The 13,003-nt window shown below is 50.4% G+C and overlaps 2 protein-coding genes and 1 long non-coding RNA gene across 5 annotated transcripts in view; 1 reads left to right on the plus strand and 2 right to left on the minus strand.

Annotated features, from left to right (window-relative positions):
• LOC128749428 (uncharacterized) overlaps nt 1–13,003 on the plus strand; it is a 39,608-nt gene that overhangs the window by 16,168 nt on the left and 10,437 nt on the right. Inside the window, exons 5-12 of the long non-coding RNA XR_008412928.1 lie at nt 1,431–1,524; nt 2,069–2,789; nt 2,921–2,996; nt 4,150–4,231; nt 6,294–6,434; nt 6,540–6,627; nt 7,621–8,104; nt 10,086–10,199. This is a non-coding gene — a long non-coding RNA (uncharacterized LOC128749428). The remainder of the gene's footprint in view (nt 1–1,430; nt 1,525–2,068; nt 2,790–2,920; nt 2,997–4,149; nt 4,232–6,293; nt 6,435–6,539; nt 6,628–7,620; nt 8,105–10,085; nt 10,200–13,003) is intronic.
• On the minus strand, nt 4,339–6,289 carry slc52a3 (solute carrier family 52 member 3). Of its 2 annotated transcripts, XM_053848978.1 has the most exons (4): nt 6,255–6,289; nt 4,891–5,835; nt 4,709–4,832; nt 4,341–4,645 (listed from the first exon to the last, which is right to left on the minus strand). In XM_053848978.1, the coding sequence occupies exons 2-4, from the start codon at nt 5,829–5,831 to the stop codon at nt 4,433–4,435; spliced, it is 1,278 nt and encodes a 425-aa protein (XP_053704953.1). In that variant the 5' UTR covers nt 5,832–5,835; nt 6,255–6,289; the 3' UTR covers nt 4,341–4,432. The 2 variants fall into 2 exon arrangements, with proteins under 2 accessions (XP_053704952.1, XP_053704953.1); XM_053848977.1 differs by lacking the exon at nt 6,255–6,289 and having other exon boundaries at nt 4,339–4,645; nt 4,891–6,059.
• On the minus strand, nt 6,871–12,347 carry otud5a (OTU deubiquitinase 5a). 2 transcript variants are annotated; one of them, XM_053848945.1, is made up of 9 exons: nt 11,470–12,347; nt 9,808–9,898; nt 9,661–9,725; nt 9,434–9,590; nt 9,212–9,360; nt 8,967–9,152; nt 8,641–8,845; nt 8,490–8,561; nt 6,871–7,911 (listed from the first exon to the last, which is right to left on the minus strand). In XM_053848945.1, the coding sequence occupies exons 1-9, from the start codon at nt 12,049–12,051 to the stop codon at nt 7,778–7,780; spliced, it is 1,641 nt and encodes a 546-aa protein (XP_053704920.1). In that variant the 5' UTR covers nt 12,052–12,347; the 3' UTR covers nt 6,871–7,777. The 2 variants fall into 2 exon arrangements, with proteins under 2 accessions (XP_053704920.1, XP_053704919.1); XM_053848944.1 differs by having other exon boundaries at nt 6,872–7,911; nt 9,808–9,901; nt 11,470–12,346.

The raw sequence follows: 13,003 nt of genomic DNA on the forward strand, positions 1-13,003 counted from the left end.
AACAGTGCTGAGAGTGTGATGGAAGCTTCTTATCTGTCATCATTCAAGTTAAAAGCCCCTCGTCATCTGACCTCAAGAGTAGACTCAAAATGCCCTGGATGTTTACCCGTCGATACCTGATATACAGCGGCATAGTTGTGGTCATGAGCAGCTCTTGACATTCATGGATGTGATGAAGCTGGACATGAAGATAGCTGAAGGTGGAGGAGGCTGGAGTGCCGTGGCAGCCTCTGACGGGAAGAGCAGGAAGCAGCCGTGATCATGAACAATAAAATATTGACAGGATGTGGCTGATGAAACATTTCCCCCTGACATTGAGCCAATACGTGCGATGAAGAAACATCACCTGCTGATCAACATTCAGCAGCAGGGAATGTGCAGCATGTTGCTGAGGAGAGAGAGGTGCGAGGAAGAGGAGGAGGCAGAGACCAAGAGTGAGGTATGGGGAGGAGGAGGAGGAGGAGGAGTTCACTTTGAAACCAGGACACATTTTCTTCTTCAGCAGTTTCTATATAAAGAAGTCCATCATGACGCCGGGACTCCGCCCCCTCTGACCTGTGTGTGTGTGTGTGTGTGCGTCGAAGAGCTAATGGCAGAATATGAATAAAAGCCAATTACTCTGGCCCAGATGGAGGTAGCCCCTCGACCCCCCTCCCCCAACCAACCCTCCTCACACACAGACACTTCAGAAAATCCATATTCTGAGTTCCTCCTGCAAAGATCCCTCAAGATTCCTGAGCCAGATGATCTCCGTCCCTCTCTCTCAGGCAGGGGGGCGACATATGGTGACTGTGTGGTCTTTCTCTTCAGATGTGTGCGAGCCTCAGCAGGTCCAGAACCTTCTGACACCTGTTGGCTCCAACCCTCCAGAACCTCTTGACTCCTTGTTCCGTGGGAATTGTGATTGACAGTTTGAGCCACTCAGTTTTGTTTCAAGCAGTTTGGGCATTCAAAAAGATCTCCATTATAGGCTGTTGTGTAAGGGCCAGTGTCGTTGTTGTCCACCTTGTGGGTCCCCTCTCTGTCTGACAGATGTCCACTGGTGAGAGGTTCCATGGGAAGCTTGCAGCTCTCTCTCTCCGTCCTGCTGTGGCTTCTCTTTCTGTTTGATCGGAACCTTAGCTGTCACTGACCCGTATAGCGTATAGAAAGATTCGTACACTGCTGTGAGTGGTGGCTCAGGCTCTCCTGAAGAAGGCTAATGACTTTCCTGATGAGGTTTCGGCCCACTGGCGTTTCCTCGCAGGGACGTCACTGATCGGGTTGTGCAGATATTGACGGGAATGAAATTAAACTGTGTAGCTCTTGTCTTTATTACCTGCATACAAGACAGAGCAGAGAGTGCCTCAAGAATAATGTTGTCTTCTCTCTGTGGAGCTCATGATGCCCATGTTAATGTGTGTGTCCTGCTGTGTCTGTTTCTGGAGAAGCAGATGGAGACCCGGGGGCGGGGAATCTTGCTGGCTGGAGGAGGAGCCTGACAAACCTGAGTGAGGGCAAACCTGCAGATGATGATGGGATCAGGTGATGGTGGACACAAAGGCTCCTGCTGCTCTTTTTCCTGTCCGGAAGTCACCCCCATCACCCGACACCCGCAATCTGTAGAACCTTACACCGCAACATTTGTTACTCTCCAAATCTGTGGTGCTCATTTAGAGGTCAGATCAGGTAACGGCCTCGGGTCATGGCGCTCGCTCAGCCTCACACACACACACACACCGCAGTGTGATGTCACCAGTCAAGCAGGAGCAGACATTTGAGCACAGTTCATGACTCACTTGGTTCTTTTTGTGACTGTAAACCTCATCATGCTGCGAGGATGCGAAGAGCTAAGCGTAGAGCCAGACCAGTTAGCTGCAGATGGATTGTGTCCGTTATCAGTCACAGTTTTGCGTGTGCAGACCAGGGCTCAGAGTTATGAGCATCCTGAAGCCTTTTTACTGAAGCAAGCGTTGTGCTGCTGTAAACAGGATGCACTTACATGACAGGCCGCGAAGCTGTGAAAGTGAAAAGACGAGCTGCAGTAGCTCCATACATTAATTCCTCCTCTGGCTTCTGCTTCTTCCAGCTCCTGTGGATGGACCTGGAGCTGGACCTGGTCCGGTGTTTGGTGACAGACAGGGGACGCCATGGACGAGGAAGACGTAATGACTGTTGGTCAGACACTCAGGAATCGTCTCACCAGAATGCATCTTTAGCAGGAGACCCCACGAGATGATTTTAGCACAGCGAGTCTACGGTCACAGTCTAAAGTGGCAGTTCTGATGTTTACATAGCCGTCAGTGGCTGCGCCACACGGCAGGTGGAGGAAGACGTGACCCTCCAGGACCTTCGCTGATCTCAGCTTGAGCATCCCGATGTTTATTGGTATCTCCATTGTTCATCTGTGGATATAATTAGCTGACTGAAGTCTGACAAAGGATGCAAAAGGGGGTGGGGCCTGTGGGGGGCCCCAGTGACCCCGCTCGACCCGCTCCCTCAACAATGACAGACAGACACTTTCAGTGACAGACTTCATTAAAGCGACATCATGGACCCCTGCGGTGAGGAGATAACAACAGAGACGTCGGAGGCTTGTGCGGAACAAAAGGCCTGGAACAGCTGATTCACTGTCACCTCCTTCACGCTAACACAGCACAATGAAACACAAGTGTGAAGAAGGGCTTCTGATTCAGTGGAACCTGGTTCCTCCTGAGGAGAGGCCGGGCGCTTCCTGGCTGCTGTAATCATGCTGATGAAAGGATGGAGGAGACCAAGGGCCCGGCTGTCGTCCCGGCCCAGCACTCGAGGTTAATCAGGTTTAGTGGTTAACCCCGACATAACCCTCGAGGAGACGCTCACACGCTTGTTGCGCTGTGATTGTGTGAAATGCCTTTTGCCTCTTGAGTTCCTGCGTGACACCTTGCTCTCTTAACTCTAGGCCCTTTAGTCAAGAGGCCTCTGGAGCAGTGTCCTGCAGACAGACACCATGTGATGCTGCCACTGAAGAGGTCGGGGTCAGTGAGGACAGCCTGACTTTTCAGGGCCAGCCGCCTTCATTTTTCTAAGTATCAGCCACCCAATTTCCAATATTGGACAGGCGGTCATAATGTTATGGCTCACCGGAGTGTCATTTAAATCTCCTCCCCTGCCGGTCTGTCATTCAGTGCTGCTCCTTTAGTGTGAGTCCTGTAAGGGAGGAGGGGCCGGGGTCCCTGGTCCCCAGCAGATGGGCCCCTCGCTCACTGCTGCAGAAGGCTGGAGGATCCCCGGGACCAGCTGGAGGAGCAGCACAACCATCTGACGCTCGCAGGAAATACTTTGATTTGCTCTTTGTTTAGTTACACGCTCAAATTGCAGCTGTCAATCGCTAAATTAGTGAGTGGCCCTAAAGCAGGATCGAAGCAGAGACAAACCCAATTTAGCAAAGTACTTTTGGTTTACTGACGTCATACTCCCCCTCTGTAATACCAGTACAGCTCCTCTGACTGACTGATCTTATGTGCTGTCGACGGCCCAGTCCCAGCTAGCCGGGGTCCCAGAACCAGTCACAAGCCTTCCTCCAATTACACAGAAACTTTCGCTCAGTCGCTGCACTGTGTTGTCAATGTTTATTTCATGTATCTTCTTCAGAAAAAGAAAAACAGGAGAAACTAAAGTCATCTGCTGCCCCTCGCTGTTCTCTCTCACTGCTGATAAGTGGAAGTTGGTTTTTCATTCCCCCTGTAAATAAATATTTGCTTCGCTATAAACCACCTTAAAACCCTAGAGGAAACTTGTCGGGAGGGAAAATGCTACACATCATGTGAATGAAACAGCAAAATACCACAACTCTGATGAACGAGCATATTCCGCCATCTAGTGCCTGTGTGCTGTAGTACTCTCGAGAAAGCAATGTTTTATTGGCAAGATGGAGGAGGATCACAGATTCACTAGGATTTTTGATGCACTCACTAAAACATATAAAAATGCATCATGAAAAATATTAATCGGAAACAAATAATAAAGAAAAGAGCAAAAGTACCCTCCCACACATTTTTTTAAAATATCTTTGGGGGGTTCATTTAAAAAAAAATAAATTTAATTGCTTCTGTTACTTTTTGCCTCTTCATGTGTGCATGTTTTACCACTTTCTTTTGAATGACTTTACACCTGCTGTTTTATTTTCAGGAGCGTTCCAACAAGGATTTCCAGGACGGCCCATCCCCATCCCCACCAGGTCTCACAAGCAAGATCTTCATTTCTGTCTGAGGTGAGGAACGTGCCTCGCTCGGGTCTGGGCTTCTTGGACGGTCGGTCTGAAATTCGAGTCTCATCTAAAGTTATTAGTCAGGAACCACAGACATTTAAAAATAAGTTTTGCAGCATGATAATTTATTTTAGAAACGTAAATAAGTAAACATCAGTCAATCATTGTTAAAACAATTGTCATTTTTTGTGATGATCGATGACATCACCGTGGACACTGAGTGCTGCACATGTCCGCTGACTCAAACAGTCTGAACACGTTAACCAGAGGAAACATGGTGATGGATCCCACCAGAGACCCAGCTTGCACAGCAGCTCCACACCACACGAGGGCGCTGTGTCCTCTATCCCGCAGGATCACACCGACCATGACCTTAACGTACGACATCAAGCCAATGAAGAGCAGCCACGAGAGAACCTGAGGGAGGAGGGCAGTCAACTCGCATTGATTCAAGAGACTATTGAGCTTTCTCTGACTTACAATGACGGCTTCTCCCGCCTGCGTCCCCTGGAGGAGGGGGCACGGACTCATGACGGCCATGGCCATGTTGTAGCCTCCAAATCCTGAGCCCGCCACTGCCAGCAGCCCGAGAACCAGCAGAGACCTGGACACACATCCTGTTCAGACAAGTCACGAGGACATGGATGGGCCATGGAACACACCTGCTCTGGAGGAACATGGCGATGGTTCCGGCCAGTGGGTTGGCCACTGAAGCTAGCGCTGCAGACAGGTGATAGGCTCGGTTCCCATAAGGCAAACAGGAGTAGGTTTGTACAGATGGCAGCACCCCGTTGGTGGCGCCGTTGACCCACATAACCAGTAGGTAGATGAAGGCCAGCTGGTATGACGAGTAGTCAGAGACAACTGTTTTGTTCTTATCCTGACTTCCGTCCTGATGCTTGGCGTCTGGGACCAGGTCCTCAGCTGACAGCTCATATGTGCGAGGTTGCCTATTCAACATCACAAATGCTGCCAAACTGATACACATCATGATGGTGAGCAAGATGAAGAAGACCTCCGTGGAGAAGTTTGGTGGCAGGTACTGGGTCTGAAGCCTCCATTCATCTGCTGAGCTCTCATTTCCTCCCACATGGGAGGCGTTCACACACCGAGCCGCGCCCACGCCCTGCGCCAACGCCACCACGCCTGGAACGAAGCCACTGAGGCCTTCACCGATGAAGTAGGAGGTGATGTAGCGCGCATGAAGCTGCATCATGAACGGCAAGAAGGTGACGGAGGACGTGCAGTCCACGATGGCCAGGAAGAACGTGATGATGAAGAAGGCAGTGCTCCTTGAAGCCCCGGCCACCACCGACGTACTGTCCCAGAAGAAGATCAGCAGGGTGCAGGAGGCGACGCCGACAGAGAGGACAGTGTAGATGACGGCCACCTCCCTCAGGCAGCCGGGCCGCAGCTTGTGAGCCAGAGTGACCAGCAGCGGCCCCACATTGGCGAGCTGTATGATGACGGTGAGGTAGGACGGCAGCTCCCATCCCTCCGGCAGAGAGTTGACCATCAGTGGAAGCTCCACCCACACGCCGTTGACCGCCACCCAGGAGCCAAGCCCGAAGGCACAGGCGAGCACATGCACCAGCAGCGACATCTTCCTGGAGAATTCGATCAGACTCTCATTCATGCTGTTTACCTGGTGTCCATGATATCAGCCAGATGTTTGTCAGCCTGTTTTATGAGTTCATACTAGATAAGCTGTTGACGATAAGCACTCAATTATATTCATACTACCGTACATTTCAATCATCATTGCCCAATAACAAGGTGGATCTGATGATATTCATTTCAGCACTAGAGGAATTACGAAGTTTTACATTTGTTCAGAATCCTCTCCCTAATCTGTTTTTTTTTAATGTTCTCAGCTATCATGTGGCTTGAGTGGGCAACAGAAGACGTATACCTTTTTTCTAAATCAGATGAAAAGACTCAGTGCTAATGCTCCACGCAGGTCACATGACCACTGACATTGTCATGATCACAGACCGGTACCGTTAAAATATTGAGCTCTACTCACCGAGGTCTGTGACTGCTGCTTTCCTCCACTGACTCACAGGTCAGACTCCGCTTCCTGACGCTGCACTGCACGTGTGCAGAGTGGACTTTAGTCAGCTCTGTCTGAGGAGGGGTCACAGCGTCATTTCAGTCATCCTCCTGCGCCGCAGCCATCCCCCAGGCGGGGTCGCCAGTGATCACAGTGAGTGTTCAGGTTCATGAGCTGTCCAGACCAGATGTCTGGATTTGATCCACAAAAATTCCTGTTAAATAAATTCCATATGCAACATCCTCATTTGGACAGCAGGCGGCGCTATGGTTACAGCGCCCCGTCAACACACACACAGAGCTGGCATTAGCAAGGATGAATGAGGATAGCTTCCACAAGTCGGAAGGTAAATCCTCATCTTGCCAGCGCCAAGTTCATTTATTTCAGCAAATCCATTGTCAGTCTGGATTTCCGGCTCCTGCGTGTTTTAACCTGAACAAAAAAAAGGGAGTAGGAACAAATGGGAAGATCTTAGACGAACGAATCGTACACGAAGAAACTCCGGACCTGGAGAGCAAATACACTCCGGATGAAGAAAAAGTGCTAAAATCATTTTTCCGAAACATTTTCCTCTTTTATTCCAAGAAAAAAAGTTATTTTCATCCCAAACAATCAAATAAAATAAAACAAACTTATATTATTAATAATAATAATAATAATAACAACAATAATCATTGTTAAGAGGATTAAGAGTTTGACCGTTCTACCTTTTCTTTCCTTTTTATTCTGCTTTTCTCCATGACGTGGAGGGCGTGGTCGGTTACACATGCAGCTAAATAAGTCCGATGAGGGCGAGGGAGGAAGACGAGCTGATAAAGATGGGGAGGTGAAGGGAAAATGAAGCGTGAATGTCGGTCCAGATACAAAATGGCCGAGCGATCCGTCGTCAGCAGAGTTGGACATGGAGAATTGGTCGTCGTGTGGCAAACAGAGGGAAGGTTACAGCCAGCGAGGGGCTGTGAGACTTGAGGGGAGTCAGCTGCGAGAACTGTAGTTCTCACAGAACTAGATGAGCAGCAGCTCGAACAGTAAAATAGTCACGACGGTTCACGCTGACTGATTTATGGGTCAAATGTTTCAAAAATGGAATATCAAAATGGCACCTGGAAACACTTTCCCTTTGACCCACTGCTAACTGACTTGACAATGAGCACAGCGCAGCTAACCGCAGCTAGTACCAAGCTAAGACCTTAGAAGGGCTCAGAGCTAACACATTAGCGCTAGCAGACAGCAACTTTATGAACAGTTGAGATGTAAAGCGAAGTCCACTTGGTCGTTTGTGTAAATCTTGGAAACCTTCAGTGTGTCGGGACGATGTGACGTGACTTCTGCTTTACAGGTGTCGACGCTTTCATCCGGAGGGAGGAGAGACGGAGTAAGTGAGGAGAGACGGGTGAATGTTCTGGAGAAAAGTGTGCGTTCGTCTTTCGGAGATGTTCTGCAGGTCAGAGGTGTGCAGGGTTCAAGGTCACTGTCATGTGCATGTCAGCCGGTCATCAGCTGCTGTCCGGGGACGGCTCCCGTTCTCGGTGCATGGTGGCGCTCTGGTGTTTGATGCTGTCCAGGTACTCCTGCTGCGACACGGCGAGCACCGACGCCAGGATCTCGTCGTCCTCCCAGTCGGTCAGACCTGAGACACACAAGGTCCATTCAGAGTGGAGCTGCAACTGGAAGCTGTGGTTCTCATCACAACTGCCTTCTCTGCGACATCAACCTTCAAGTCCTGAAACCATCCATCTGAGTACCAAAGACGAGCGGCGGACCAGTGAAAGACAGGAGGAGCCAAGCGTCTCTCACTGCTGCGTCACACTCAGGAGGACAAGGTATGTGTTCTGAACTTCAAATCCTCATTGCTTCACACAGTCATGAGGAAACTGTAGTTGTTATGGAAATGAATGAAACTAAATTTGGAACTCTGAATCACAGTAACAGTAGTGGACTGGACTTGACCCACTGATGACCTCAGTCATTCAGGTGTCTGTAGTTTCTTAACTTCTAAAAACGTGATTCTCCACGGTGTGTCCCCTAACTGTTGGAACCCAGAACATGAAACAAGAGACAGCAAAGCAGACAGTGGCAGTGTGTTCGGGCACTGGAATGTCCAACACATGATGGGAATGAGATGCTTCATTTCTGGAAGTGAAGAAAATGGCGGAGGTCGTGGCAAAACACTGGATGGGCTGGGACTGGTGCAACTGTGATGCTCACCAAATGCTGTGGGTGACATCTCCTGCATGATGGCTCTGTACTCCAGGTGATGGCGACTCTGATTACTGGGGCCTGCGTGAGCGCGCACACATCAGTGATCAGTGCCTTCAGATCTGTTTAAAGGTGAGCTCATGTGTGAAACTGGTCTTACCTGGCGCACAGGGTGAAGGCGGTTTGCTCAAGATGAGGGCGGCTCCCGTGGGGGAGGGGGGTTTGTTGTTGGCGGGGGGAGCACCAGTGAGGTCTGTGTGGGACGGGTCCGTGTCCCGTTGCCGTGGCGACCGAGCGCTCCAGTCATCCAGACCACTGGACGCAGCTGCCGTCGCTGAGCTGCAGGTGGCGCTGGCTTTACGGGGCTATAGCAGAGACCGAGGTCAAGAAGGTTATCAATATTCTCACTCGGCCTGTCACCTTCAACCTCACGTGCTTCCAGTCCTGTCCACTGCTCTGTCACCCTCCCTTCCCGGGGCTCCTCACCTGTCGCGCCTGCTTCTCCTGGTCCTGCAGCCACTGCAGGTAGGACTCGCGGGCCACCTGCTCCTCGATGGCCTCGTTGGTGGCCTCCCAGTCGGTCGCTCTCTTCTTGTCCTCCAACATCTGCTGCTCGATCCACGACTCCTCCGACGTCTTGATGGCTGACTTCATCAGCGACTGATCTGCGTACTGCGGGATCCCAGTGTCAGCGTGCACATCAGAGGGTGTGTGCGTGTGTGCATGCGTACCCCGGGTTTGAAGGCGGGCAGCCCCAGGCCGACCCCGATGGTGGCCTTGTTGGGGTTGACCACAGAGTTGTAGTGGATGTTGCGGTGGTAGCTCACTCTGATGGGCTCGTCGTTGTTCTGGTGGATTCCATGGAACGTGTTGATAGGTTCTGAAGATGACAGTGTGTCGGCACATCAGCTGTGCGTCACATGACCGCGTGCGTCAACCACTCGGCTCCTCACCTGTGCCGTACTGGTAGACCTCCACAGGCCGGTTGTACATCTCAGCCATGGCTTGCATCTCGATGTGGTTCCCGTGACAGTTGTTTTTCCTCTTCCTGTTGATGTAGGTGGTGAAGTCCTCCGTCACGTAGTTTGAGAAGTAGTCTGCATTCTTCACCTGCATTCACCAACATTATGTAAGCACCACTATGTCCCTACGCAGACCAAGAGATGGTCATGTGACTCACCAGGTAGTCCATACAGTGTTTCCTGACCACCTCGTGCATGTCCTGGTCCCCGTACACCTGGTCGGCTGGGACACAAACACACCAGTGGGACACGTGTGGTGCGTGTGCATCTTTGAATACATTTGAGTTTGGTCGTGCATCTCTCACCGACAGCTCTGAACAAACACGCTCCGTCCTCCTTCATCTTCTTGATGACGAAACCTTTTTTTTCCACCAGAGCTTTTTCAAACCAGTGCTCCTGCTGAACACACACACGCACACAGTCATGATCTCTTTCTAATGGTACCAACAAACTCACTAAAACAGGAGGCTGTTTTGGGGTGTATGTACCCTCTAAGAGACTCAACATAGCTTGCTTAAAAGTGCTTAATATCAATGATAAATACTGCAATAACTGGTGGACAATGTTCTACTCTTCTTGTTAGAGATGAACATGAGCTGGTTCAAGTCAAGGAGCAGTCAGATGACAACTGTCGTCCACCCGGGCCCTCGCCTCTGAGACACGCCTCTAGCTTGCGGCCAACAACGAGAAAACACCAGTAAGTACTTAAACATTAAAATGACATTGAAAACAAAGTAAATCAGATTTGATGTAAAAGCAATAAAGGACGGATCTTTGTCTATAACTGTAGGACTCATCAGACACACAGAATATGAGAGTCACAGTTCATGACCTCACGGTGGAATTCTGCCTGATGGTGTTTCACTCTGAGCTGTTCAACTCCGGCACGACTCCGGTTCCCGACAGCAACTTTGAACCGGTTGGTGTGTTCAGACAGGGATAGCAACATCAAAACAAAAGCGTGTTCAGAATATTGGACTTGTCATTTTGCTTTGAGTGTTGTTCACTTTTGAGCACCACCCACATTTGTTTGGATTATGCTATGGTATGGTATGAACGCAGGCTCCTAAACGGCGCTGAATCCACAACCAGAAGCTGCCGGTGTGAAAGGCCCCTCGATCAGTTTGTGGTGAACAAAACCAACATGATGTTCCACTGTTCGATACGAAACAAACCAATGATTAAAATATTCATCTGACGAGAATGACAGGAGAACTGAGGTCAAGAGGAGTAAATACATAAATGACCCTACAGAACCAAAATGATGGAACTTCACTTGAGGCTTTCACGCATCTGAATCAAGTACTTCCCTTCAGTGAGGAAGAGAGAGTCTGTTATTTTCACAACAGTGCGCCATCAACATCAAGAATACATAAATCTAAAACCAGTTTAAAACTAAGAGGTTTGACTTCAGTTTCTTAAGTTATTGCCTCTTAATTTCTGCATTGTGAAACGAGATTGTATACATCACTCAAGGTCAAGGTGCTGGATCTCCTCTGACCTTAACTAGCTGAACGGTCCATCAGACAGGCACACTCAGCTACACTACATCACCGCATCATATTTAACCCACAAAAGCAGAACTCAAACATAGAAATCGGTTGGCTCAAGTCAAGAGTCAAAGGTGAGTTATTTCAAGCCAACACAAGCAGTGTGACACCTGAGCTCTGGCTCAGGAGCATTGAAGTCCTCCACCGTAGACACTGAACTACTCAAAAGTCAACTCATAAAAACAGGAACAGAAACGCGGACTCTGACTGGAGAGAGGTCTCGGTTGACGTCCCAGTGTAGCGTTTGGTGGCGAGTCTGTTGCCATGGTGACACTGGAGGGCAGCTGTGGCCAAAGTTAGGAAATCATTTCAGTGAGAGCAGCACTTGATATTCATCCGTTCCCCGTGTTTAAATCTCGGATGTAAATGCGTGTGGGGCATGTAAACACCAGGGATGCTAGTGCTAACGGCTAGTACCTGCTCCACGGTGGCCGGGTCCACCGACTGCAGCCGAGCGGCGTTCTCGTACTCGTCCTCGCTATTGTTCCCAGCTCCTTCCTCAGAGTCCTGGCTGGAGCCCACTCCACCCGGTCCGGTCACCCCGGGCTGGCCTCCCCCGGCCAGAGCCGCCACCATCCCGCCGGCGCAGGTGCCTGCCTGTCGCCGCCGCTTGCTCAGTCCTGGACCGGAACAGCAGCTTCCGATGCCGCAGCCGCAGCCTACCACGCCGCCCGACACCACCAGCTCCCCACGGGACCCGGGCCCGATCCCGCCGCTGCTGTCCCGGCCGTCGCCCTGTCCCACAGGAGAGACGGAGCCCACGGGCTGAGGAGAGGCCTGCTGCGGCCGGGAGCTCGCCTCGATGCTCCGCCTGTCGTCCCTGACGGAGGGCGGAGCGGGCTGGTAGGACCAAGGCGGAGGTGAAGCCCTCGGCCGGGCTCCGGCTCGGCCTGCGTGCGGGTGCTGGTGAGGGTCGGAGCCGCTCCGACGGTCGCCGTCGTCGGCGTGGTCCGAGACTCCGACCCCGGAGCTGGGCTTCTTCTTGGGCAGGATCGTCATGGTCGATGTGAGGCGGGGAGGGTCAGAGGCGAGTCCGCCCGGGGGATCGAATGTCTCGGTGAATTCAGCCTCCGAGCCGCCGTCCGCCTCCGAACTCCGACTTAAGACTCCCTAGTGACCGAAGCCGACGACTAAAGCTGAGGCTCGCCGTGTTTTCGTCGTTTAATTCGACCACAACCAGAATCGGCGTCCCTTCTTCTCTGCTCAGCCACAAACATCAACACTGACGGGACGTCGTGACGTCACTTCCTGGTTGCAACAGCGTGTTTTCACGTCACGTCAGTGCACGAAGCTTCTCGCTTTTTTTCCCCACCTCTGCTTTTAAATATATCTCCCACTGAGCGATTGATTCACTTTGCTCCGTAACCGGCGTGCCTCTTATCATTTTTACAAAGTCCGTCAGGAAAAAAAAACATCCTCAATCGTCACTTCCGGTGTCATAAAAACCTTTATTTACACACTCAGTCGTTTGACTTGCCAGAACCGGAGCGTCACCCCTAAGATCAGTCCAAATATCCTGAAAAAAATCACCTTTCCACCGTTTACTTGGACATTCTCATTTTCTATCGTTTTATTGCAGAGCGATAAACGAAAAATCAGAGTAAAGGAAAATCCACGCTAGTTTTCTGTACCCTGCTCAATCTGGCTTCCGGCGAATGCTGGCATTTGCACATACAGTCGGCCCTTATTATCTGCGAACCCCCACCAACACCAGAGTTCAACGATTTATCGTCGCTTCTTTGTTCTTCTTTGTAATAACATCATGGGCCACCAGGCGCCGCTATTTGCCGTTGATGGTTGATTTCAAAAAATATGGTAAACTTACACTTAATCTAAATTAATAAACATGTAAATACAATCAAATTATTAAGTTAAATTAAATCCTCATTGATTTGGTTTGTCTGGGGAGATTATTAAAAAAAAACTCGTTGAAACTTTTCCTAGAGGAAAC

This window comes from Synchiropus splendidus, chromosome 18 (genome assembly GCF_027744825.2).
Source record: "Synchiropus splendidus isolate RoL2022-P1 chromosome 18, RoL_Sspl_1.0, whole genome shotgun sequence".
NCBI classification, from domain to species: domain Eukaryota; kingdom Metazoa; phylum Chordata; class Actinopteri; order Syngnathiformes; family Callionymidae; genus Synchiropus; species Synchiropus splendidus.

What these genes read in the sequence shown, in the direction of transcription:
- slc52a3 (XM_053848977.1), bottom strand. Translation starts at nt 5,864, where the DNA reads ATGAATGAGAGTCTGATCGAATTCTCCAGGAAGATGTCGCTGCTGGTG. An exon ending in GCCATGTTCCTCCAGAGCAG is followed by an intron (nt 4,833 to 4,890) that starts GTGTGTTCCATG and finishes ATGTGTGTCCAG; the next exon opens with GTCTCTGCTGGTTCTCGGGC. An exon ending in AGGCGGGAGAAGCCGTCATT is followed by an intron (nt 4,646 to 4,708) that starts GTAAGTCAGAGA and finishes CTCCTCCCTCAG; the next exon opens with GTTCTCTCGTGGCTGCTCTT.
- otud5a (XM_053848944.1), bottom strand. Translation starts at nt 12,051, where the DNA reads ATGACGATCCTGCCCAAGAAGAAGCCCAGCTCCGGGGTCGGAGTCTCG. An exon ending in GTGTTTGTTCAGAGCTGTCG is followed by an intron (nt 9,726 to 9,807) that starts GTGAGAGATGCA and finishes TTTGTGTCCCAG; the next exon opens with CCGACCAGGTGTACGGGGAC. An exon ending in TGCCCGCCTTCAAACCCGGG is followed by an intron (nt 9,153 to 9,211) that starts GTACGCATGCAC and finishes GGGATCCCGCAG; the next exon opens with TACGCAGATCAGTCGCTGAT.